At 40.3% G+C, this 26,058-nt stretch overlaps 1 protein-coding gene across 1 annotated transcript in view; it reads left to right on the top strand.

Annotated features, from left to right (window-relative positions):
• adgrb1a (adhesion G protein-coupled receptor B1a) overlaps positions 1–25,140 on the top strand; it is a 120,574-nt gene extending 95,434 nt beyond the window's left edge. Inside the window, exons 23-32 of the mRNA XM_042424000.1 lie at positions 1,634–1,719; positions 11,559–11,657; positions 15,715–15,886; positions 16,484–16,579; positions 16,679–16,718; positions 18,281–18,948; positions 20,682–20,717; positions 20,947–21,105; positions 21,689–21,691; positions 23,315–25,140. Of these exons, the coding sequence (XP_042279934.1) occupies positions 1,634–1,719; positions 11,559–11,657; positions 15,715–15,886; positions 16,484–16,579; positions 16,679–16,718; positions 18,281–18,948; positions 20,682–20,717; positions 20,947–21,105; positions 21,689–21,691; positions 23,315–23,509 (1,554 nt within the window). The 3' untranslated portion in view covers positions 23,510–25,140. The remainder of the gene's footprint in view (positions 1–1,633; positions 1,720–11,558; positions 11,658–15,714; positions 15,887–16,483; positions 16,580–16,678; positions 16,719–18,280; positions 18,949–20,681; positions 20,718–20,946; positions 21,106–21,688; positions 21,692–23,314) is intronic.
• The last annotated feature ends 918 nt before the right edge of the window (positions 25,141–26,058 follow it).

Consider the following 26,058-nt stretch of genomic DNA (forward strand, 5'->3'; position numbering starts at 1 on the left):
GGCTTATATGAGTCTTCATCAGTCTGAGTTAGTCATATCAAGTGGATATCTGACACATTTACAGTCTTTTTAGCATCAAATTCCCTCTTTGTGTTTCCTCAGTCAGTGTTTCCCTGTTGAGCTGCAGTGGGAGTATAGTAACAAAAGAGGGACTTTGGCTCTAAAAAGACTGTAACGTTGAAAGATATCTACTTGATTTGACTCATTTGGAGGCTGAAGCTTCACATTAGCTTCAGATAAACTTTTAAATACATTTTTGTACAAAGGGAGGACTGTGTTGTCCCCTATCACTTACATCATAAGTGATGGGGGTAATTATGAAGGGATATTCTAATGGTCAATATGAACAGGAGGAATGACTGTGGCAAGAAAAACTTATTTCAACGTTCATTTGGGCACATGACTGTTGTTTCAAGACACACTTGAAAAATGGTGAACCCGTCCTTTAACAAGCATATCTACAGCGTCAGCATGTATCTGCTAAGCTAACAACATGACTTGAGCTTGGAGCTAGTGTTATTTGTGTAACCAATCCAAAAAGAAATAGCTGCTCAGTGTAAACAATGCAAATATAGTTTCAAACCTGTCAGATATCATCAATCATACAGTTTGTTGGGTATTATCCCTTACTTAACTAACAAGTAAAACACAGCTCATTTAGGAAGTGCCTATAGTACAAGTTTAATAGTGCACTTCCAAGTTGTACCAATATGGAATATAAGAACTCGGAGGCAATTACTTTAATATATCAGGAAATTTTGAGAAGTTCATTGTCTATAATTGCTTACTTCTCTGTATGATATCTGATGGCTTTATTATAGAAAATATAGTAAAAAAAAGAGTATAAGTTAAGCAAAAGACTTACATCGATTATAAAAATCATATTGGAGATGAATTCATCTATAAATTGTCACCTCAACTTCCCTGATATTCAACCTAAACCTGAGTTAAATCACAGATATAAAGAGTGGCAGAACACACACTGCAGTGACAGTGTGTACTTCTTTCAGTAATCAAATGCATTTTCTGCAGTTTCAGTGATTCACTTCCCAGCGCTTCATTCCCACCTACAAGTGAGCAGCTTGTGTTGGGTTTGCTTTTTACACAAGTTGCTTCTCTAATGAAGAGCTACTGCTCCAATTGGCAGCCATAGCGGAGGCCCGGCCCACCCTGAGCTGCATCAGACTGGCTTTACAAGAGAATTTTATAGACAGTGAAAGCTCAAAGTGCTGAAATTGCAGGAATTACTATAGTCCCCTGCCTTTAATTTCACGCAGCTCATACTCAATGTATGATTTTTTTTTTCAAGCATGTTTTCTATATTTAAAAATGTATTTATATGTCAGCAATCCATCCTTTCATTTATTTTTATACTTCTCATGCTTCATTGGGTGCCTGATATTTTGTTTCACTAACATTTAAGATGGTAGTGTCTAGAGTACAGTGCAGAGCCTACAGTAAGTACAGCTAGCGTGTGTGTGATGTGAGTGACTATTTTATGTGCATGCTGCTGTCATCATCTTGTCATGATGAACATCATCATCATCTATCATCATCAGAGTAGTGCTGCATGTTGTGAGGAAATTAAACTGTCTTTGCTCTGCTTTAATCCTGTGCCTCTTCTCTTTGGCAGGTTAACATGGTTATTGGGATTCTCGTTTTTAACAAACTGGTGTCCAAAGACGGCATTACTGATATGAAACTAAAGGAGAGGGCGGGGTATGCCTTATACCACACATCCATTTTACACAGTGACCTATAACCAGCCTGATGGCTCAGCTTAGGGGGAGGAACACATGCAGTTATTGGCTCTTTGCCTGAAATTACGCCCTGGCCATCACTCCAGACTTTGGCAAATTGGCTGAAGATGACGACTCAATTTTTTAACACCAGCAGAATGAGAGGGATAGGAAAAAAAGATAGAGAAATGTGACTGAATTAATCAAAAATAAGATAATAGACCAAAAATAAAATGTGTTTCTCATCCAGCTAAGACTATGATCAATGCTTCTGACTTGGAGCTAGATGGAGACTAGCAGAGGGAAAGAAAGAACAAGATAGATGTGGGGAAGGCTGTCTGGTTATTGGTCCTGCACAGACTGAGCAAGATGATGACTCATCTCATTGCTTTCTTTTATGTTTCAAATGTGTGGCATTTTCCTCCAGCTGCTCTTTGTTTGCAGGTGTTGCTATTGATGTAAAGTTCTGTAAATCCATCTGTGTCTTTTTTCTACCTGTTTGGTTGTTTCCTGTAAAGGGAAGCAGGGCTTTTAAACAGCAAGATCTCACTAAAAAGTATATTCAAGGAAAGATATGGTTTATCACAACTTTAGGTTTGGTAATTTTGGTAGCTCTGGTCACTGCTTCTGTTGGTTATGATACTATTGTACTCAACAAAGTAATTGATAAATCTTGTAATGTTGTGACATTACACAAAACAAAAAAGAGATCTCAACAATGCTATCATAACCAATAGAACTGATATATAGGTACCAAAATAAGTTGTAATAAACCATGGTTTTCCTTTCAAATCTTCTTGTCTTGTAAGTCATTATCATTCCCTTAAATTACAGGTCAGATCAGTGAAGTTATGATAAAAAGAGATAAGGTTGACCCGACAAACCACTTTGCTGCTACACACTGGGGTTGATATTGGCCTTTTCTGAAAGGAACACTCACTTTTAATGGAAGCTATTTTCCCTTGCTTCCAACTGTTCCAAGCTACTTTAAAAAACTTCCCAGAGATTTGTATCAATCTCCTCAACCGACTGTGGCTTTGACAGTAAGCAGGCATATTTGTTCCTTTAATTATCGGTTGTCCTAGAACGTCCTTACTATAACTACGAGCACCTAGAAAACATACCCTGAAAAATCGTTATTTGCACATTATATTTTTTCACATAATATTCCAATAATACATGATTTATGTGGCATGAGCATTGTGATAAATGTCACTTGGCTATTGGTATCAGCTTTCAAAAAGCCATTAGTCAAACCACAGAGCACACATGCACCCTGCTCCCCTTTACCCCGCAGGCTATTCTGTCTCCATTGGCATTGTTGGTGCATTCAAATGTTATTTTCTTTCTCTCTCTGAAAAAAATGTTTGCTTTCTTCAATGATCTCTCTGTTCAACTGTACCTGTTTTTGCTGTCTGAAATGTCATGTTTGAGTTTGCACAGAATCCCCTCTCTCTCACTCAGGGCTCTTCAATCAGGAATACATCAGTCTCAGAAGCCCCCTCCCATGTCATCAGTGATTGGGTAAAAATACCTGCCCATCCCACCCTCTTCTTAAAGTATGGCTACCAGCCCTGCCCATCACCAAACCTGCTGAATCCTCTAGCAAGCACCTCTGATTGGCTTAATATTACTCCTCCTGCATATTTACCTCACTATTTCACTGTTGACCTTGCAGTATATCTGACCTCCTGTTAGCTGGGTAGAACATAATACATTAATTCTTAGGCTCTGACCATTGCTGAAATGCTTCTAGAGAAACTTTGACTCTTGCAACAATAACAAATGCTAGCTGCACTGCAGTAGTATTAATATTCCTATTTACTTGAATGGTGTGGGAATGCGTGTGTGTGCAAGGTTAGTATGGTAGTAATAATGACATCTATAGTGTGTGTACTCAACTGAGGAAGTAATTCGTAGAAACATAGATTGTCTGACAGTGAAGATTGGTGAGATTGCTGCTTAAAATGATTTTCTTTCATGTTCAGTGTGAATGTCACTTAAGACAGTTTTCCCCTCGGTTAATTTCGTGTAGTAATTTGTCACAACTCAAGTTCAAATAGCTGTTATGGGAATATTATGGGAGTTGGGATCATTGAGATAAATAGTTGGTGGTGCTGATTCTCTAGTTGGATGCCAATAAAGCATTACAGAAGAAGATGACAATAAGATGGCGTAAAATGATGAACATGATGGAAATATGACATGTATCTTTGTTTAATGTATTAATTTGAGAAACGTTACAGTCTCATTGATCCACACACTGATGTGCCTCTATTTTTAGTCTCTTCATTGGACGCTTAAGTTGCATGCTTCATGAACATCATGATTTATTCGCTACTGTTTATTCCATCGCATTTTCTTTTCATCAAAACACCAACTTTTCCACCTCAGCCAAGCACAAAGATTTTTTGCGATGTTTCAACCATTTTTTTCGAACTTCGTTGATTCCACTGAGGTGGATGGAAACACACTGACAGACAGCTGATGTCAACCTGTCATCTGTTTCCGGTGTTCATTTGGTCTCTTGGAGTGGTGCTCTCCACTGCTGTCACTTGTGATGTCATACAACTCTCCAGTTGTCCTTGCCGAGGGGGGGGCTGTCTTTAAGTTGTGGAAGATATGTTCACATACTTCCATCTTACTATTCTCAGCAGGTATCTGGCTGTTGTAATTCACTGACTAGACAATCAGCAGGCACACAACATCAATGGCCATTACCACAGTGTGTAAATCAGGAAACACATCTGGGTCCAGGTCATAGTGGCATCAAGCTAAGTAAAGGATCTGTGAATGATCCCAGGATATGATGGAGACATACAGTGTGTTCTGAGTCTTCCCTGGGGTCTCCTGCCATCTCCACATGGAGTCTTCTAGGACACATCTTTTGATGAACCACCTCAGCTGGCTCCTATCAGCAATTCTACTCTTCTTTGTGTTCTTTGTGGATATCAGAGCTCCTCAGGTTGTCTCTGAGGGTGAGCTCCCGTCCTGGGGGCATTGGAAAGGGTCTCCCAAGGTGTGATCTCACACCAAGGGCAATAACTAACTCACCTCTGAATCAGCATAAATGGAAAAGGGGCATCTCACTCAGTTGAGATGAATAATAAATAGGTTTATTCAAGTAGGACTGTCTTGATTAGATTGAAGATTTTAGACAAATCATGTCTTGAAGTGAGTCAAATTTTAACTAATTTATCATGGTCAGAACGACGATAGTTACAAATTACAGAATAATACATTTTTGGTTATTGGTATTGCACAGATTTAGCATTGCACTTCTATAACACTTTTGGACTCACAATTGACATTTTTTAAAAAAGGGTAAAAATCAATGCAGCAGAATCAGAGATATTGTCTTTTTATTCCACAAATTCTTCTTCTTTGCCAAAACCTGGTGCCTACAATGCCACTACCCACAATGCAACTCAGCCACCAACAGTTCAGTCAGACATTCTGGTGTGTTATGCTAGTAGCAGCTAATATAGCCTTGAGGTACATTATCAGAGATGAGCAGCGTGCTACAGAGGTCCAGTAACCTCACATCTTTCTAACCCCACACCCCCATTTTCAAACTTGTATCTTCAGCCCCAACTGACACTGACTCAAGTGACAGCCCTTGAGGCATATGTAGTAGTACTCCCCAACACCTTTGATGTGTAAAATTGGTGGAGTTCCACTTGAAATGTATGTGAACATGATCTTACTGGTCTGGACTGATGTTTTATTTTTGCTTGTAGTTGACTCTGTGGTGGACAAAGAAAAGGAAAGAAAATGTTTTTCCTCCCTTTTACTGACCCTCCACCCACTTGCCTCTCCTGCATGCGTTTCTCAAGGTTCAAATGCAAAACATGTTTAATGAAGCTAATTAATTTGTGCTGCATCTAATTAAGCGCACAGCAGCATCTGCACCAGACAGGTCGGCTCACACCTCGGAGACAGGCCTTGCTGCTGAGTCCGCTGCCACCCCCTCCTCACCACCTCCCAAAATTAGAGGCTAATTCACTGAGAAAATTAAAACAGACAGGAGAGGCCTAATTCCACCCAGCACTGGAGTTTGTTTCCTCCTTAACAAATGCTTAAATGCTTTCAATCGTCAAGCCTGTCTATTTACAGGTTGTAATAGTATGTTAATCAAACATTAAGCTTTTAGACAAAAAGGTCTTTTTAGCTTAAACAAGTTCTACCCATTCCTAGCATTCCATTTGATGCAAAGCTTTTGAACACCTTGTGAAGCATAGAGAAGGTTTATGTTTGACTCAGGGACTAAATTGTACCCGATCCATTTGATGTTTGTCCCTATTGGATATCTATTTATTTAGCTTAATGCATCTCACCCCACCCACCCAAACACCCACCTTTTGCCTCTCAATCCTTAAGTCTGGGGAAATGGTGTTGTATTTCAAAAAGTGTTGATTGCTTTTTAATATCACTGCCTACAGCGTACATTTAGTGGCTGTATTGCCCTTTTACTTGAAATTGAATTTCTTCCATTATGTGATTTTTAATCCAGGCATCCAGGGGCTACAAAAATCGATTCCCTCAGCTCTTCAGCTTTAATTGTTGTTTAGCAGGAGGCCATATGGTAACAGATTAGTTTGTTATTACTTGTCAATATCGCCAATGTTGTATTCAGTCTTTGTCTAGCTACGAGAGTGGAGGGATATGCAGACTTATAAATTGAACCCTGGTGATTTGGGGCTTTTTGGGAGTATAAAGTTATATGGTTTTTCTGGGATCATACCAGGAAATCATCTGTTACTGTTTTTAGGTGTATGCTGTTGGAAATACATATAGAAGAATCAATACCATATCCTTCCGTGAACTCATTAAGCAAAATCCACCCAAAAAACAGCTTTCATTGGGTCCATTTTGTAGTTTTATCGCATTTTCCTGAATAACTGGCCACAGGCAGACAACATGGCATGGCACTGATGTATTTCTAGAAAATCAATAGTAAATATCAGATTTTGGTGTCAGTCCATATAAGAGACTGACATTCAGAAGACACAGAGAAGGAATTATGTGAATTCAATGAGAAAGTATCTGGGAATCAAAGTGAAGTCACTTACTGAAAAGAGCTGTGAAATAGGATGAGCTGCTTCTTCCAAAACTATTCTTCTCTACTGTAAGTTTGCATTTGAAAGGTTTTATTGCTGGGCTGGGCAATATGACCAAAATCTCATATCCCGATATAGGTCATTTCATATCCTGATAACGATACCTATCCTGATATAGCACATTTTAATTCAATGAATAAATAGTTAGTCACTCATTACGTTGCTATAAGTGCAATAAAAACTTTGCAAGTAAAAAACAAAGATTAATTTATCATTGTAATCAGCGCAAAAGACAGACAGACTCCAAATGACGAAAAATATTACCGTAAAGAGTGTGAGTTGCGTCAGAAGAAAATAAATGATCGAGCATCATATGAAATGATAGACGCTTTTCTCTTGTCACACGATATATATCGTCATATCGCACTGCCCTATTTCATTGATATCCTCAAAGTTCCTCAACATAGAAACACGGATGGTCTCCTGGATGATCTAACAGTTATATAGGTTTATATCATAGCTGTCAGTTTTAATTATTTCTGCGTACTTCATCAGTTTGATATGGAAAATTGCTCTAAATACGGAAATACAATCGCTTTTGCTCTGGAAAAGAAGGCGTGTCCTAACCAGTTGTGTCTTCATTAGTTCCACTAAATATATGCAAATATATGCTCTTTACGCTTATTTTTACAATATTAGTTGCATTTTTTGTGAATAATATTGGACAATGATAACACATGACTACAAGTCTCTCATCAGGACAGGTAAATAGTCAACTCACCACTTTGTAAACTCTCCACCAGCTACGATCTCGACCTCATAGACAAGCAAGACCCTCTCTGCATCCATTTTAACATCGGAGGAAACAGCAAAGTAAACATGGAGGGATTAAACACTGGCTGCAATCCAGGCCACATGGATCTTTTCTGCAAGCATCCTGGTAGCCAGTGTATAAGCAGTGGATAATAAACTGGATGACCTCCGTGCCCACATCAGTTTCCAATGGAATATCAGGAACTGTAATGTCCTTTGTTTCACCGAAACTTGGCTAAATAATGGAATACTGGGAAGCGCCATTCAACCAGGTGTCTCTTTTTCTGTATACTGATCTGACAGAACAGAGGAGGAAGAAAAAAGAAGGAGGCATGTGCTTTATGGTGAATAACAAATGGTGTGACAGCAGGAATATTAAAATGCTATCCCGTTCCTGATCACCTGATCTGGAGTTATTGTCAGTCAAATGCAGACTGCACTTTCTACCAAGGGAATTTACATCAGTCATGATCACAGCAGTCTACATCCCACCACAAGTGTGCACAGAGACTGCCCTGTCAGATCTTTGCAAAAACTTTAACTACTCACTGATTGGTAATCCTGACGCTGCGCTCATTGTAGCTGGAGACTTCAATCAGGCTAACCTTAAGAAGGTGATGCCTGCCTTCCACCAACATATTGACTGCACCACAAGGGGAAACAAACATGCGGTTATCTTGAAATGTGCAAAACAAACTACGACGCATGCCCCCAGTGACACAAGAGGTCAGAAAATGGTCAGGCCAATCAGAGGCCACCCTAGAGTTTGCACTACATGATGCAGTCTGATGCAAGTTCCTGGATATCACTGGCAAGTCTGTGTTGGATTTAGTTTGTTAAACAATAGAAGCAGCTGTACCCAAAACTACAGTTCAAACATTCCACAACCAGAAACCTTGCAATACCAGAACCGTCTGCAATGCCATAAACACATGCACTGCAGCCTACAACTTAGGGCTGCAGTCTGGAAACATGGACAATTATAAAACAGCAGCCTACAACGTAAGAAAAGCAGTGAAGGAGGCAAAAAGGAATTATGGGAAAAAAAGTGGAACTATAATTCCAGGAGGACAATCCCAGAAGCATGTGGCAAAGTGTAAGAACTATGGTTACAAGCTGACCCGCCCCTCCTTGTCAAGTGCTGATGCATCTCTAGCAAGTGAGCCAAACAACTTTTATGCTTGCTATGAGGCCATCAGCAGCCAACAAGCAAAAACAGCTGAAGCAGAGATTAATGGATGGGTGTGTGAACCTCTCACACCTATCACCCTTTCTGACATCAGGAGGGTTTTCAAGCATGTGAACACCAAGAAAACAGCAGGACCAGATGGTATCAGTGGGAGGATCCTCAAACTAGTGCCGGTGGTCACAATGACATTCAACCTGTCCCTGACTCAGTCTGTCAGACCTACATGCTTCAAGAAGTCCACCATCATTCCTGTGCCCAAGAAAACAAGACCAGCCTGCCTGAATGACAACCGCCCAGTGGCACTCACCTCTGTAGTGATAAAGTGCTTTGAACGGCTGGTCAAGGATTACAAGTGCTCCTCACTACCCAGCACACTGGACCCACTACAGTTTGCCTACCGTCCCAGTTGATCAACAGAAGACACCATAGCACACATCCTCCACACCACCCTATTTCACTTGGAGAAGAAAGGGAGCTATGTGAGATTACTGTTCATTGACTACAGTTCAGCCTTTAACACCATAGTTCCCTCCAGGCTCGTCACAAAGCTCAAGGACCTGGGATTAAACACTTCTGTGCATGTGGCTTGTCCTTGACTTCCTGACAGGCAGATACCATGTGGTGAAGTAGGTGGAAAAAACTCTTCTACCCTCATCCTTAACACTGGAGCACCCCAGGGCTGTGTTTTGAGCCCCCTTCTGTACTCCCTGTACACACACACCATTGTAGCCACTTTCGACTCCAACACCATCATCAAGTTTGCTGACAACACAGCTGTGGTGGGCCTGATTACAGATAATGAAAAGGCCTACCTAAAGGAAGTAGAGGACCTGACCCTCTGGTGTCAGGACAACAACCTACTCCTGAACGTCAGCAAGACTAAAGAGTTGATAGTAGATGGAATGTCGCCCCTCTTAATATCAACAGGTCCTTGGTGGAGAGTGTGAACACCTTAAAGTACTTTGGTGTCCACATCACCGAGGGCCTGACCTAGGCACTGCATACTGACTCTGTGGTGAGAAAGGTGAGGCAGAGACTATTTCACCTCAGATGCTTGAGGAAATTCTGGGTATCCCCTCAAATACTGAGGAATTTCTACTCCTGCACCATCAAGAGCATCCTGAACATCACTGCCTGGAACAGAAACAGCACCGAACAGGACCGCAAGGCCTTGCAAAGAGTGGTTTGTTTGGCTGAACATACAATAGGCAGTGCTTTACCTTGCCTAAAGGATATTTACCACAAGAATAAGGCTAGAATAAGGCTTCTTCCCGACCGCTGCTACAGTCGGGAAGAAGGTACTGGATACTCTAGGCCAGCACTAAGAAGCTCAGGACGAGCTTCTACCGTCAGGCCACTAGGATCCTAAATGAGGTCACTGCCTAATTGTGCTCACCAAAGTAATTGCTGAGATCTCCAAATGCGGCAATATTGCTAAAAATAGCTCCAACAGGGCAAAAATCACAAGCAGTCAGATGATCAGACAGGTTGTAAACAAACCCCTGGGTCGAACACAAATTACACTCTCCTTATGTTCATGCAGGTTTACGTGGACCATGCAAGTGTAGTCAATAATTTGCTCATGTGTGAACACATCTACATATGCATACTGCCAAAATATTATAAACAGCATGTGTATCTACTTCTGTTTTGGAATGTATGTGGCCCTTAAACTTGTTTGGAAGAGAAAATGAAGGTTAATGTTAAAATTAATAGATTTTGTCATCTGACTATTATTTTTAGGGATTTCACAGTATCCCAAGATCTGGACAATGACTTTGCTGATTGTGTATAGGCTTGTACTTCTGTCTCTTAATCAAAGAACCAAATATTTTCTCACACAGCTGTTTTTTCTTTGTATTGATGTTTCAGTTGGGAGAGTTTCAAGCCTATTCATTTCATGCCTTGGAAATGCTCCAATTGTCAGAAAACCTTGTTGTCTATGTGGACAATGAATTTTGCTTTCGGAACCTTGAACAACAAAAATGCCTCCTCCCAATTTGCAACTCTACCAGAGTTGGCTGGTTTTGCTGGTTGAGGGAACACACAGTTAAACAAGTACATTGAACTAATTGATGTTATAAACCACTTTCATTGTAACTGAGGGTTTTTTTTTTCTTTTTGAGTGCTCATTGTGATTGCTGATAGAGCCTGTTACTTGTACATGTGTGCATGTGGATTCATGAGAGTGGAGGTCTGAGATGTATCTGGGTGTAAGCCTTAACATTAGAGCTTGGTATCAATCGTTATAAGCAGTCACCACAGATAGGGATGAGCAGGGGTGAGGCACATCTAGCACATTGTTATCATCAGAGCAGCAGAGATGTAAATCCTCAGCAGGCAGATGAAATGCATGGAATTAGGTGTTTAGATGAAGGCTTTTTGTATTACAAGCAGATAAATGGTTGAGTGGGTAAAATATTGAGAGCGAGTCCCAGTGCCTTCAGGCAAATAAACCAGTGGTTTGTGAAGAGAAACAGACATCATGTGAAATCTACAATATACACCAACGGCTATGTCTTGGCCCCATCTCCCCCGTCCCCCGAGTCACACACACACAGGTAAAACCCCAAAAACACACACAAAACTCCGAGCTGGACCGTAGCCCTGAGAGAGAGATTGTGTGAGAACACTGTGACTCACTGTTTGCGTGACTGTTTGTGCGTGCTCGTATGCGCACGCGCATCTGTGCAAGTCTGTGTGTAGGTGCATTGTATCTGTTTGTGTATGTTACAGCGTGTTAATTTGACTTTGCAGTCAGATGACAGTGCCACTGTACAATATGACGCTCAAATGTGCCAAGTGCGGAGTTATCTCTTCGGCTGACGTTTCCACCACAGCTACCAGTAACGCCATGTTAGTCCCGCTAATTATTTTTCCTTAACTCTTTTTACCTCTGTTCTCTTCTCTACTGTACGCCTCCCTTCTTCCCCCTCACTTGATTGGTTCTCTTTCCTTTATCCCTCTGTCATTTTTTCTTCTCCCTGATGGCCTGGCAGGGAGGATTTCACTCAGTATGAGAGGCTCCTGAAGACAAACTATGTTTACTGTATATGTATATAAATCTGCATATGTAATTGATGGTTGAATAAGAGTGTGTGTGTGTGTGTGTGTGTGTGTGTGTGTGTGTGTGTGTGTCTGTGTGCTTGTGTGCGTGTGTATGTGTGTGCATGCATGCGTGTGTGTATGTATGTGTGTGTGTTTGTTCCTGTGTGTTTAGAGACCAGCAGAGCCACAAAGCTGATTAGAACAAATGTTGAGGAAGCCATAGCTATAGATGCAGAGAGGAAAGCAATACACTTTGACTGTCTCAGTTGGTGTTTAGGATCTATGAGTGCCTATATGGATCTTTTTCATTATTTTCAACCTGGGTCTTTTTTTCCTACCGTCAGCTATTTTCCTAAAAGAGTCTCGTCATAACTATAGACATTGATTGCAGGGAGTGTTGCTCTGTGTTATAGTCCACAGACACAGCTTCTCTAGGTTTTAAATAGCTGGGACTGAACAATTATCACAGAACATTTCACTTCATACTCTGTCATGTGACATTGCTGCCACCATCACACACCATACACATTATAGGCCTACATTTTTTCCGGCTAGTGGTTGCAAATACTCCAAGGAGTAAAAAACATCAAAAATATAAACAGAAATATGTGGAAAAAATGTAATCATCCACATGCCACTGCAACAAATTCAGATCTGTCAATTTCATTTCGTTCTGCTCCTGTGTGTTATCTATTTTGTGTATTGACAGAGTGTCTTCCTAAATGACACGGGGGAGATCTAAATGCAATAGGGAACTAATTTAAAATATTGAAGTAATAATGTTTATTCCTATCACATCATGGTGCAATGACTATTTTTGCTGCCAACCTCGTCCTGTCCTGATCCCGTCACATTTTAGTCCTGATTCTTTTTTTACTCTTCCTAAATTACATGTGTAGATTTCAATACAAAAGGAAATACTTTTAAATATTCAAATAATAATTCTGGTCTCATAAAGGTTCCATTTTTTTTGTTGCCAACCTCAACCTTTTCAGTCGTCTTTCAGTAGTAGTATATATTCCCTTTGTTGACTGTAGAGTCTCTTTCTAAATGTTATGGGTAGATCTAAATATAATAGCCAACACTTTTAAATATTCAAATACTAATGGTCCCATTATGGTCCCATGATTTTTTTTGTTGCTGCCATGCTGACTATAGAGTCTCTCCTTATATATGTGTAGGTCTGTACTAGTACTGTACTATAGGCAACAATTAAATATTCAGATAATACTGTTAAGGCCTATACACTGTACCTTCCTCGCTTACTGGCTCCTTTCTGAGGATAATCATACAATATGCCCCTGCGTTGAAACTGTAGTTCAGCATATGAAACAAAATCAAATGATAAAATCTTTTGGAATTCACAAGTTTCACAATTAGATGTCTATGTCTATTGTAAACACAAGATTTAATCAGCATTATATCGATCATAAAAACATGAGTAAATTCCTTGTTGCATGTTACCACTCCTGTTACTCTTGTGTTGATATGTTTCACTAGTTTGTAATGCCAGATGAAGATACTGAAGTCAGCAGAAAAAAAGACTGCTAATTACTGCTAAGACGTTGACACTCTGCAGTTTGTATTTACTGAAAAAAACACATGAAAATAGTTCACAACAGTTTCAGTAGTATCTCTAACACTATGTGGGTGTTACTGGGTGGGTGGATGTGTTGTAATCACTTTTAGGATTAACTTTATATTTCCTGCTACTGGTGGTATCTGAGAACAGCACTCCCTGCAAATGAAGAAGGAGGTCTACAGTAAAATAACAATAATCATAAACAATTGGTATGGAAAACAAGTTCCAGATTGAAAATAAGTGGTCATTCAGCCCTTTTGAAGCTGATATGTTGTGCCAGTGTTCAGCATTTTTACACTCTGACCGATTTCATACCAGAACTGACTTTGAGGTTGTGAGTGTTACTGTGGGCAGGGTGGGAAAGCCTCTGAAACAGGATTCACAGAATGGGACACATCAAATTTCAAATGATGTCAAGGAAATTAATGACCAACATCATCAAACCCAAATACTGACGGCTTTGCTTTAGCCCCATTTAATACCAGAGGTGGAAAGTAACTAAGTACAGTTAGAGTTTTGATACTGCTGCTTTGTGGCTTTCCATTTGTTAGACATTATTTTTTATGTTAATATGTTTGTTTGATGTTTCATATTCTATTAATGAATACATTATTAAATGCAAACTAATTGATGAGCTTTGGAAAATGTAATGCATTGATAGAATTTGAACAGGACATTCTGACAATTAGACACTATTTCAAAGCCAAGTAGTTTATGTCTTCTGTCTTGATAGACAGTAAATGATGCTTATTGTTATTTTCCCCCATTAAATCTCTATTAGTGCATGCTTTTCTAACGTGTGCTAACCTGCCTTATATGTTAGCCATTATTAGTATTTGGACGTAGATGCAAACACTGTAAGTCAGACAATGGTGTCTTCAGGCAGGTGTATGTGTATGTGTCCACTTTAAGGAGTAAACCAGCTGCAACAATTAAATACCTTTAATAGGTTTATGAAATAACAACTAAACTTACAGTATATTTATCCATGTGTCTTGATAAATTCAGGATAACATACATTGTACAGCTCTATTTCTATCAGTACAAGAGATGCGTCATACTCTTTTTAACATAAGTACAGTTCTCACTGACTAATTAACTCTCAGTTCTACTTTGCAGTTTGTTGTTTGTTTGTTTTTTTATCCGTCTTCAGCTCCTGTCAATAAAACTCAACACTTCCTGCACATGTTAAGCATTGAAAACATTAAAGCAGCTCAGGGGCCAAATCACTCTCTTCTCTGATACACTTTTAATGTGAAACATCAGCAGGAGGTAGCACAGATTGAAAAAAACCTGCAAAGCAGAATTGATAAGAAATAGTCAGAGAAACTCAGAGCGGCAAGTATGACATGACTGTTGTATCAATGGAATTAGTGCTGTGAAAATGTATTATGCCATGCCAAATTTACCATGTGAAACATAGAAAATCTTTGAATGCACTACTCTTGGCTATAATGGAGTCTTTTTCCATTGTTGCATGCATCATATAATTTTACATAAGTAAAGGTCTTTTTCCACCTCTGGAATATTCTCCAATTTAATGTGAACACCTGTTAAATGGGAAAGATCCTTTCATTACAGTAGTTACTGTTCTTGTTTATTCCTTATCTGCACATTAGAACAAATGGAATGAGTCAGAAAAACACAAGAACAGCAAAGTGGGAGCAAAAACATGGATGGGGGAGGATGACACTTCTTCAGACTCTCTCTTTCTGTCTCCCTGTCCTTCTCTGCTCTGCCTCTTCTGTTTGTCTTTGCATTCTGTTTCAGCCTCATTACACTTGTTTTTTTCCCCACTGCTCACCCTCGCTCCTCCCTCTCTTTCCTGTGGCACTATATCCTCTATGGTTTGATTGAACCATCTTAAACATACATGCATGTAATATATGTGAATTACGAACATATATATCTGAAAATAATGGATGTATGTTTTTGTTTGTGATAGTAACATAATTATTTGTTGTGATGTTATGTACTTATGCATGGTTAGAGTTGAAGGCTGCTAACACTATGTTATCAGCGTGGACAGTTATCAAGAGCAAGTAGGAGATTTGTTTAGGATTGTGTTACACATTACATTCTCTACTTTTTTAGATGTCACGAAAGAAATGATATACAGTTTCTCTTTTGTTGTTTTCTTAGCTAATAACAAATATGAAATGTATTTAAATGAAATCATATGTACAGTTTACACCATAATTGTTAGAAAACACCATAGGCTTTTCCTGTGTAAAAAGGTTTACCAGTGCTCTTTTTGACTGCCATTCCCCTTCCGCCCTGCAGGGCATCACTGTGGAGCTCCTGTGTGGTTTTGCCCCTCCTGGCCCTTACATGGATGTCAGCCGTCCTCGCAATCACTGACCGGCGCTCTGCGCTCTTCCAGATTCTTTTTGCTGTCTTTGATTCACTGGAAGGGTTCGTCATTGTCATGGTGCACTGCATCCTGCGCAGAGAGGTACCTCGCATTACCGCATTACTCGTATTACTTGCATTACATTGAATATGTAACAAGTCAAACTGCATGGCAGAGGTGAATAACGCAGACTCGACCAGATTCACATTTTTACCACCAGCATGTGAATGTTGGTAGATCAGTTGGTCTGCTTGTTCGTTTGTTCAATGTCTTGGTCAAGAGCGTAATATCTCGACAATTTCAGGACAGATTGGCATGAAATTTGATGTCCATAGTCACGGTTGCCAGAGGACGATTCCGATTGACTTTGGTGCACCCCAGACTTTTCTCCGAGCATCCATCAGCAACACAAATTTCCCCCTGATCAAAATGGACATGATCCCAATGACCTTTGGCTGCCATTAAAACGGACATTTTTAGTCTCACTACTTGTTAGACTCTAAGACGAGCAATACACCAGTTGTCACATCTAATACTTTTTCAATTTAATGTGTAATAAACATTACAGACTTTAGGGGCTGTAGGCTTTGAGCTTTATTTAATAGAGGACACATGCTTAGTATTTGCAAACTGATGTATTTGTGTTTGTATACCCTACCAGTACAATAATCTACTTTATGCTCTCATGATCTGTAACAGGTTCAGGAGGCAGTGAAGTGCCGTGTGGTGGACCGTCAGGAGGACACGAATGGAGATTCAGGAGGATCTTTCCAGAATGGCCATGCTCAGCTCATGGTATGAATATGTTGGGGTTTTTTTTTTCTTATAATCAGATGTTATTTTGAATATGGGCGTGTGCACTAAATACAATATTTACTGTTTTTCTGTCCTCAGACTGACTTTGAGAAAGACGTTGATATGGCTTGCAGATCAGGTAAGCTCCAGGTAGAAAGTGTTGGATTTTGTGTTTGCGCGTACATTTGATTTGACTTTGGGGACTACTGTTCAAAAGCTACAGATGTCTCTCTGTGCCTCCTCTCTGTATTCCTCAGCGTTGCAGGAACAGATGTGAGGCATGTTCCCCCTCAGTTAGGCAGTTGTGTCTTACAATCAACATCACAGCAGACTCCCTTCGCCAAGGAGCTGTTTTGACAAGAGATACGACACATTACTGCTGCATAACGCAGTTTAGCCCAGGTTGATGGGAGTGGGACGAACGTGTGCTGAGCAGTTATATGCAGATAAATAGGGCTGTCTGAGTCTCTCCTACACTGCCGCTGCACAATTAAGTCCCTCCCGACAGTGCTGCATCAGATACTGGCTCTGCTCTGATATCCGCTGGGAGTGAAAATCTGATTATCTCTTGAGACAGGATATCAAGAAAAGCATCTGGAGCAGAAAAGCTATTGAGACACAGACAGGCCCGATCGAGAAAAGACAGAAAAGAACAAAGAGAGATGATTGTTTTTTCTCTTTGTTTATGTCAAGAAGGAGGAGGGAGCACAGAGAGCGACTGTAAGATATTTAGTCTTGTGAATAAAAGCGTCTGATGCTGTTTAGCAGCCTGGATATGGTGTGGGTGATGCATTCTGCCATAAGCCAACAGCTGTTATGGTGAAATGAGTTTGGGGTCACAAGGTAACAGCAGGCAAGATGGCAGCCATGTACTGTCATTTTTTTTATTATATATTAAAAAACAGGAACTTTCTTGAGATCTTCTGATTTGTCAGCCCACTCAGCAGGGTTTGACCAATATGGGTGTTTGAAGGGTGATAGCGATGTTTTTTTTTTTGGATTGAGTCTGCTGATATTGCCTGCTGGATCACATTATCATGTGTATGCATCATTTCCCTGCAGGGCTGAACAGCCTTGAAAATAGCATCACTATACTTGGCTTTCCACTAAAGCCAAGTATATTAATATATAGGATTTGGCCATGAGACAATATAAATTTGTCCAACAGTTGATACCATATAGCAACTGCCCCAATATTTAACAGTTAAAGAAATCTGATAACAAAATACATTATTTGCGGATATTTGATAACATAAGCAATTTATTTTTTTGATGAGGATTCCCTTGATGCATTTTTTTAGGAATTGTGGCCAAAATATTTTACAGTTGCAAAACTGACTTATCTGTGTTTACTGGCAAACATATTTTCTGTTAGTTTGTTTTTATAGTGATTCCAATAGCTAAACAAGCATTTAACTGCTTTAAATTGTTATATTATATTTATACACAATGGTTCATAGCTATAGAGTTTTACTAGAGACTGACATTGGTTTGCTTCACATTGTGTTTATTAATAAATATATAAACATATGTGTTTAATGGGTTTACTGGAAGACAACAGAATACATAATGCACAGTGAGGGGGTGCAGGGATCAGTTGGGACACAGTTTTTATATGCCCCAGGGATCCCAAGTGGGTAAATCCATCCATGGTCCAACCCTTTATCTGAGACTGGTTTCCTGTCTTTGTCTTGCTTCCAGGCACTATGAAGCGATCATCCCTCCAGGGGGAAGAAAAAGCCTCCGCTGGGACTCTCACCCTTCAGAAGGGTTCTAACTTTAACTTTAACACCATGCCAACATGCATGGCCAAGGTTCACCTCCAGAACGTGGCCGACTACACCAGCCACACTCTGACGCTGCGCAGGGAGAAGGGAGCCACTAAGGGAATCAGCACCGAGCTGCCGGGTGCCAAATCCATCTATATCTGCGACGGCGAACTCTTCAAGCAGCTGGATGGAGAGCTGCCTCGAGGGAATGGCGAAGGCAGCAGCTCTGAGGGCACTGGCAAAGGCCCGGGGTACGTCATTCTACCAACCAATAACACAGGCACCCTGAAGCCAGCCAAGGGGAAAGAGGAGCAGACAGCCAAGTATAACATCAGCATTGAGCAGCTGCCTCAGACAAGGCTCATCCACCTGGCTAACCCTGCCAACAGCGAGCCAGTGCCTGGCTTTGGGCTGAAGAGCCTGCCTGCTGACCAGGTCAGTGTATCATGCTCAGAGAGAGACTCACCTGCGCACAACCTGCAGAACATACCCAGAGACTCCCAGGTAGCCAACAGCATGTGTGACGGAGGAGACTCCGGAAACTCCGGTGTGATGTCCAAGAGTGAGACCGTCTCTACACTGTCCATGAGCTCGCTGGAGGTGAGACCAGTAAACTAATTAGTATATAACTAGCAATACATTATCAGCCTCATACTTCATACTTAAAATAAGAGATAAGACATGCATGTAAAGCAGGGTCATTGGGTGAGGATGAGTCTCTTCTATATCCTGCTACAAAAACATACCATAAATTCTCAAAAAAAAAATTTAACTGCAGAAATAAGACACCCTTTATTAGAAACGTGTTTAGACTCAAAATCAAGATTAGAGACAAACCATTATGCTGGAATATCCACAGTTGAAGTATATTTTATCTAATTTTATAAGACATCTCCCTGTTTTCTGATCTGCCCATTTTTAATTTGCTGTTAATGGCAGTTCAACACTTGAACCACATTTAACAGTTTTCTTGATAAATCCAGAGTAATATAAATTTACACAGCACCAACAGAATCATGCCATACAGACCATTCCACTGTTCTGAGTTTATTTTTTAACAAAACTACTGTTCCCAATCAGTAATTAATTCCATTCACTTCTAATTTCCCATTTTTTCAGTGAAGCTTCTTTCAAAAAAACTCAACACTTAAAAACTCACACATTAAAATCTTTCCAGCAGCTCATAGGGCATAATCATTTCCTGTCCCGTAACATCTGCAGGAAGTGGTGTTTCATTGATAGTAGCTTAACACAGATCGAAAAAATGACAAAGTAGAAGTGATTGGAATAGATGAGCATGACATGACTCTGTTGTACTGATAGAATAATCCTGTGCAAGTGTGGAAATTATATAAAATAAATTTGTAGCTATTTTTTGAGACTTGGCCATTATTTAAATACTGGCTTTTGTTTGAGAATTTATGGTAGTATCATTGTGTTAAACATAATTTCCTTCTCATCATATCTGCTCTTTATTATCACAGATTTAAAAAAGGGACTTTTTAGCCATAAATCAGTTTCTTGTCTTACCCATTTATCAATGTCAGCGATTCCACTGGTCATGACTGCTTACTTTTGGTTTAATCATCTATAAGTTTGCATGAAATGCAGCCATTTATATAGTCAACACTGTATAATAACAAGTGATAATCCATAGTATTGTGCTAGAATCATCTATGTGGCATGTATTTTGCCACAGGCTTTGTTTTAGCAACAGAGCATTATTTCATTCTCCTTAGAAAAAGAAATGATTAACAGAGATCATCCCCTCTATGATGCTTTAAATAAGGCAACAAGCCCCTTTATTTCATCCATAACAAACACTGCATCACAAAAAATATCCCAGCATTTTCTGGCCCCATGTAAGGATAGCATCTGTGAAAAGGTTAGTTTTCACTCTGCTACTAGTGCAGACAGCAGTGGCAGAATGAGACGACACAGTGATCAGCACACAGTGGCCTGGACGTCTGCCTGCTGGTGTCTTTTCACTTCAGGGCAAAACACACTTCCATAATGGTGTGCGAAGCGGCAGCTGCTACAGCAACCGAGCAGCCTGAAGGTCAGGTTTTCCTTCACCACTCCATGACGGAGGACTTAAAGGTCATTCGGTCACAATCTGTTAACTGCAAACTTGTGCCAACAGGGTCAGAATGACCAGCAGCAAACCTTGTTTCCTCCCTGAATGTCTCGCGGCTCTCTTCTGAGCCCCAGAAACACCTTGCTGATGTGGAGATACAGAATGAATTACTTAAGAAACACTTGAGCATTTGTCTGCTCACAAGGCACACAATATCAAGACACATCTTTAATCTCTCTGTCTCATCTTCCCCCAGAGACGAAAATCACGCTATGCAGAGCTTGACTTTGAGGTAATTTTAGTCTCTTTGATTCCTACAGAGCTTTTTCAGACTTAGACCAAAAAGCTGATATGTCTCTTAGCTACTCAGACCTCTAGATGTTTGCATACATTTATTATTCAAAGTTTGGGCTGTGACTGTAGTGTTGAGATAAGAGACATTGAATGTGAAGGGGATAAAGTAGGATTGATGGTAGCCTGTGCTGTTTACCTTGTACATAACGTGCAATGTTCCTGTGTAGAAGATAATGCACACCCGGAAACGCCACCAGGACATGTTTCAGGACCTGAACAGGAAGATTCACAGTGCAGACAAGGATAGAGAATCTCCACCTGTTGACGCCAAAGCTGCCAAAAGATGGAGTGTGTCCTCTGCCAGCAGCGACAAGACCAACATGAGTGTAAAGAGTTTAACTTTATTCTGTTCTGCCCCCCCCCTCCCCCTCCTATATCTAATGTTGTTCTCCTTTTCTCTTATCATTAGCATAAATCACCACACTTGAGTGGAGTTGCCTGTTTAATTATAAGTGCATTCATTTTGAAGATAGTATTTTTAATCTGTTCACAATGTCAGTGCCAGAGCAAATTAGCCATGAGGGCATAGGGGCGTAATTGTTGGTGGGCGTAAAAACTACAACTACAAACTTAGCTAAAGACACACTGTCAGTCTAAATGTGGCAAATATTTGAAGGTTCTCTCAAATTATGCAACTTGTTACAAGACAACGCATCGCAACAACAGTCTTATGAGTTATTTTTTGTTGAGATAGCAGCATAGGCTCTAACTAAGCATAGGCTAAAGTTCTGCTGCCCAACAATGGCATGTTTAGGTTTGATTATTTTCAAAAGTAATTACATTTTCTCTGACCATGCCAATTCTGTGTCTGTGTATGTCATGTGTTTAAGCAGATATGCAATGACTAGTGTGTAGCTTGGCAAGCTAACAATGATTATAGAGCTTTGTGCCACTAGTAGTATGAGCTAGCAGGTTGGCTACCTGCTAAACTGCTACATGTAGCTTGGCAAAATAGAACTGTGAACTAAAGCCCCTGAAAACTCCTATTTGAAAGTTTTGTTTTAACAATATCCACAGTGCTCTTCATCATAGACGCTCATGCCTTCTTGATAATTTAATCATATGATAGGTTTATGTTTTGGCCAACAGTTTTAATTATTTCTACATAAGTTTGGTGTGGTTAATGGCTGAATTCTACAATACCCAATAACCTCAATGACAACCTCAACGTCAACAGTCAGCTAACATTGTCTTTGCAGGAATGTCCACCCACTTTGCTACGCTATAGCTAATTGTAGTGTTGAGATTCAAGACATTATTATTTGTTATGTGGAGAATTGGTTTTTTGTATTCCTTGGCAAGGCTATTAGCTAGCTGACTCACACAGTCTTTATCCCACTAAACAATAGGAAATTAGCTTGGGCTTTGGTTGCTTGGAAGCTAGTCTCCCTACAATGTCACCAGCACTGGGTACAGAAGGAATCCATGTTGGCCTTATAACTGCAGTCATTCCATGGCACCATTTCCCCTCTGCTGCATAACCCCCTCAGCTCCGTTTGTTGAACGGCTTTGGAGTCAGGTCTCCTCTGGCCTAGGGCTAAGTCCAAGTTTTAAAGACAAGGCCACAGCTATTGGACACCGATAGTTTCAGAACCCAAACCAATATTTGTGATAGTCCTGCAGAATCACTCTCCAGAGAAAAAAAAGCAAACAAAAAAAAACATGTCATTGTAAATTGATCATACAAATTGAAGAGGCAGAGAGATCAACTTCTCCAAGGTGGATACAAGATGTGTTTTGAGGATGTGCCAATCAATAGAATCCTACAATACAATCATAGATGCATCCCAGTCCATATTAGCATAGCTAGTTAGATTTTTGTGCATATACTCATTTTTGACTAAATCAGCAAGTTCACATCCATTTTATAGGAGTTTGTGAAAAGGAATCTTAAAGGAATAGTTTGAGTAGTTTTTGGGAAACACGCATATTTGAGTATCAGAGTAAGTTGTGAAGATCAACTCTAATGTCTGGAGCTGGAGCTAAGAGGTAGTTAGCTAAGCTTAGCATAAAAACTGTAAGGCAGCATCCTGACCTAAAAAAGCCCTGCATTAAAACAATGCAAGCTGCGTCGGTGGGGGTGTGGTGTTTAAGGCACCAGTGAGACAATGAAATATGATCCAGGAAGTCAAGCCAGGGCTACAGATTAATGTGTTTAAAGGTTTATCAGACTGCAAAACACTGTACAGAAGTTTGTTTGGCCAATGTAGTGCCTTGCCTGATGATGTTGTGTTGCTGAACCACATTCAACATTTTTGGCAGTCTTTATGCTAAGCTAAGCCTCCTAGTTCCAGCTCCATATTTGACATACACGAGTGGTATTGATCTTTTCATGTCACTCTTGGTGAGACAACAAATAAGTGTATTTGCCAAAATGTCCAACTATTCCTTTAAGAAATGTAGAAAATTACTGAGCTAGACCGATAGAGAGCAGCTTTAGATGAAAGAGGTCCACCAAAAGAACTCAGATACAACACAGATTTTACTACTATCTTTGCCAAACAAGATTTTTTCCCCCTCTCCTCCTGCCATCAGGACAAGCAGCAGACTCCGAGTAAGAGGGCATGGGAGGGCATTAGGAAGACCCACTCCCCCCCATCCTGGGTGAGGAAGGACCTGGAGACAGTGGTGGCCTCCCCTCTGGAGATGCAGACGGTGGAGTGGGAGAAGACCAGCGCAACCATTCCTCTGGTGGGCCAGGAGATCATGGACCTGCAGACAGAGGTGTGATCAAGACGGGCTGCCTCACACCCACAACTCCCTTTTTTCCCCAAAATGCTCTTGGACAAACAAGCAGACACACCACATACACTGCCCTGCTCTGTATTTCTAATCAAAGGCTGGAGGGAGCCCTCTGCGAGAATGTGAGGGGAAAGTGAGGCAAGGAGGAGAGAGAAGTGTCACAATATCATAAAATCAATTTAACCAATTAAAGAGAGAACAGGAACATGGTGTCTCTTTCTATCTTGTTTCATTTGATGTTTGATGTTTGAATTTCACCAGAAAAAAACTGGTCATCTTGTATATGGTCTTGGATACCATGCTGGCTCACATGCAAGACAGATTGCCAAAGTAGCAGATTCAGCTACTGTATGTGCATCATACAGTCATGTAATAAACAGCATAGCAAAGGTAATCATGCAATGTTTACCCCTTGTATTAAATGGTTACAATGTAATAGTCATGATTATGTCTCTTTTTTTTTTCTTTTTTTTAACTGTTTGAAGTATTGTTGCATCACTGTTCCGCTCTCTCTTTCCCCTGATCAATGCTGACGTTGTATATGGCCTCAGACGCCTCTTCTTCAACATCAGTCATGGACAAAAAAATAACAACAAGGGTTTGAGGAGGCAGACTGCCAAACATACACTTATGTGCCCCTCAATGCAGTTCTCTCCTTCCTACAGCTCACCCCAATCCTTTTGGCTCCACCACTTTATCCCTCCTGATCCCAGTGGGGCAAGGTCGGCCCTGCAGCGACAAGCCAGGTGGGAAAGGGGGGTTAAAAAAAAATCAAATACATCACCCTGAGCCAAAATGGCAGGTTGCCTTCTCATCAACGGACACCTCAGAGACGCCAGCTAGCAGGCTTTGTGCTCTAATCAGCCCTCAACCTCAACGCAGCCCACAGAGGGACAACATAGACGCCACTGTCGGCACGTCCGGAAGGAGCCACATTGGACGAATACATGCTGTTTATGTCAGTTTGTTGATGTACAAGCAGGCTTGGTACAGTAAATGCAAAATATGACGGGGGTGTTTGATGATGCTAAGGAAAAAGTTACTTGTGTATGTGTGTATGCGTGTGTGTCGAGCACTGGAATATGAGTAAATGACTATATCTATAAATATATATAGTATGAGGATTAAAGGTGATGTTCTGTACAAGGCAGAGTTCGTCAGAGGGATGCTGGTCGCACACAGAGAAAGCACAAGGCTCATTTGGAGTCCTGATGTACAGCATTGTAATTATTTCACAGAGTTCTACAGAATGGATTTTAGCCTATAAATATCTTTCTTACCTGTGCTTGGGGAATAGTTGTTATCATTATTATAAATATGAACATGATTATTCTGATACTGATCCTCCCATTCCCTCCCCTGTCCTTTCAGGGTACTGGACTATACGAGTGTTCTGTATCGCAATGTAACAGTGTGTGTTTTGATATCACCGCCAGTCACTCCCTCAGATCTGTATTTGTCAAAACCCTGATCGCTGACCCCTGACCTCCAAACCTCTAAACCCCCCACCCGCCCCACCCTGCCACACACACCCCTCCCACCTTCCCTCACTCCCCTTTTTATTTTACTGGGGTCGCCTCTTTGTTAATGTACAGTTTTCAGAGCACAAAATGAATGTGTCTTATTTCTAATAAAAGCATATCTATATAATAAAATAAAGTCGTCATGTTTTATCACTACATTTAATCAAACATTGTGATTCATCATGTTTCATTAAACCTATGGTTAGATAGGGATATGTTTTCCTTGTGTTTTTGTATTATTATAAAATCTCTATGGGGAACCCTTGAAGGAATAATTTAACATTTTGGGAAATGTGAATTCTCAAGATGAGACGATCAATATCAATCTCATGCCTTTGTGTTAAGTATGGTCTGGAGTCAGGATATGGTTAGCCTAGCTTAGCACAAAGACTGTAAGCAGGGGGAAACCGTTACATGCGCCTATAAACACCTCTAAAACTTACTAATCAATGCATCTTGTTTGTTAGACCTGTACATAAACAGAAATGTGAAAATGAGCTTCTTGGTGAACAGGGACTGTGCTCAGGTTGTGGGAGTCTTGTCATCATGCAGGTACAGAGACCAAAACCTGTGCTCACCATCTATCTGGCAAAGTTCTATGGTTCTATGGCAGAAATAGTTCCAGCACATATATCTCCCTGCTATCGGGTATCAGGTGGAAGGTTGTGGCAAGGATGAAACAAAACAAAACACTGGCACTCACGGATCTATCCTCTTATTATTCTGTCCACAATAAATAAGAAGAAGATAGATCCATGAGTGCTGGTGTTTTGTTTGTTTCAACAAAGAAGATACAATGTGTTATTTAGTGAGTTAAATGTGTGAAGCAAGTAAATAATACAATATACCAAACTATTGATCTGTTCCTTTACCATGAGCTGACACATTTTCACCAGATTCTGTACAATTAAGCATTGTGATGTTACTTGGTTCACTATATAAAGAATAAGACCATATTTCAAAGTACTGTACTTAAGTGCAATTTTAATGTACCTGTACTTAACTTTGGTATGT

Source organism: Thunnus maccoyii, chromosome 10, assembly GCF_910596095.1.
Source record: "Thunnus maccoyii chromosome 10, fThuMac1.1, whole genome shotgun sequence".
NCBI classification, from domain to species: Eukaryota; Metazoa; Chordata; class Actinopteri; order Scombriformes; family Scombridae; genus Thunnus; species Thunnus maccoyii.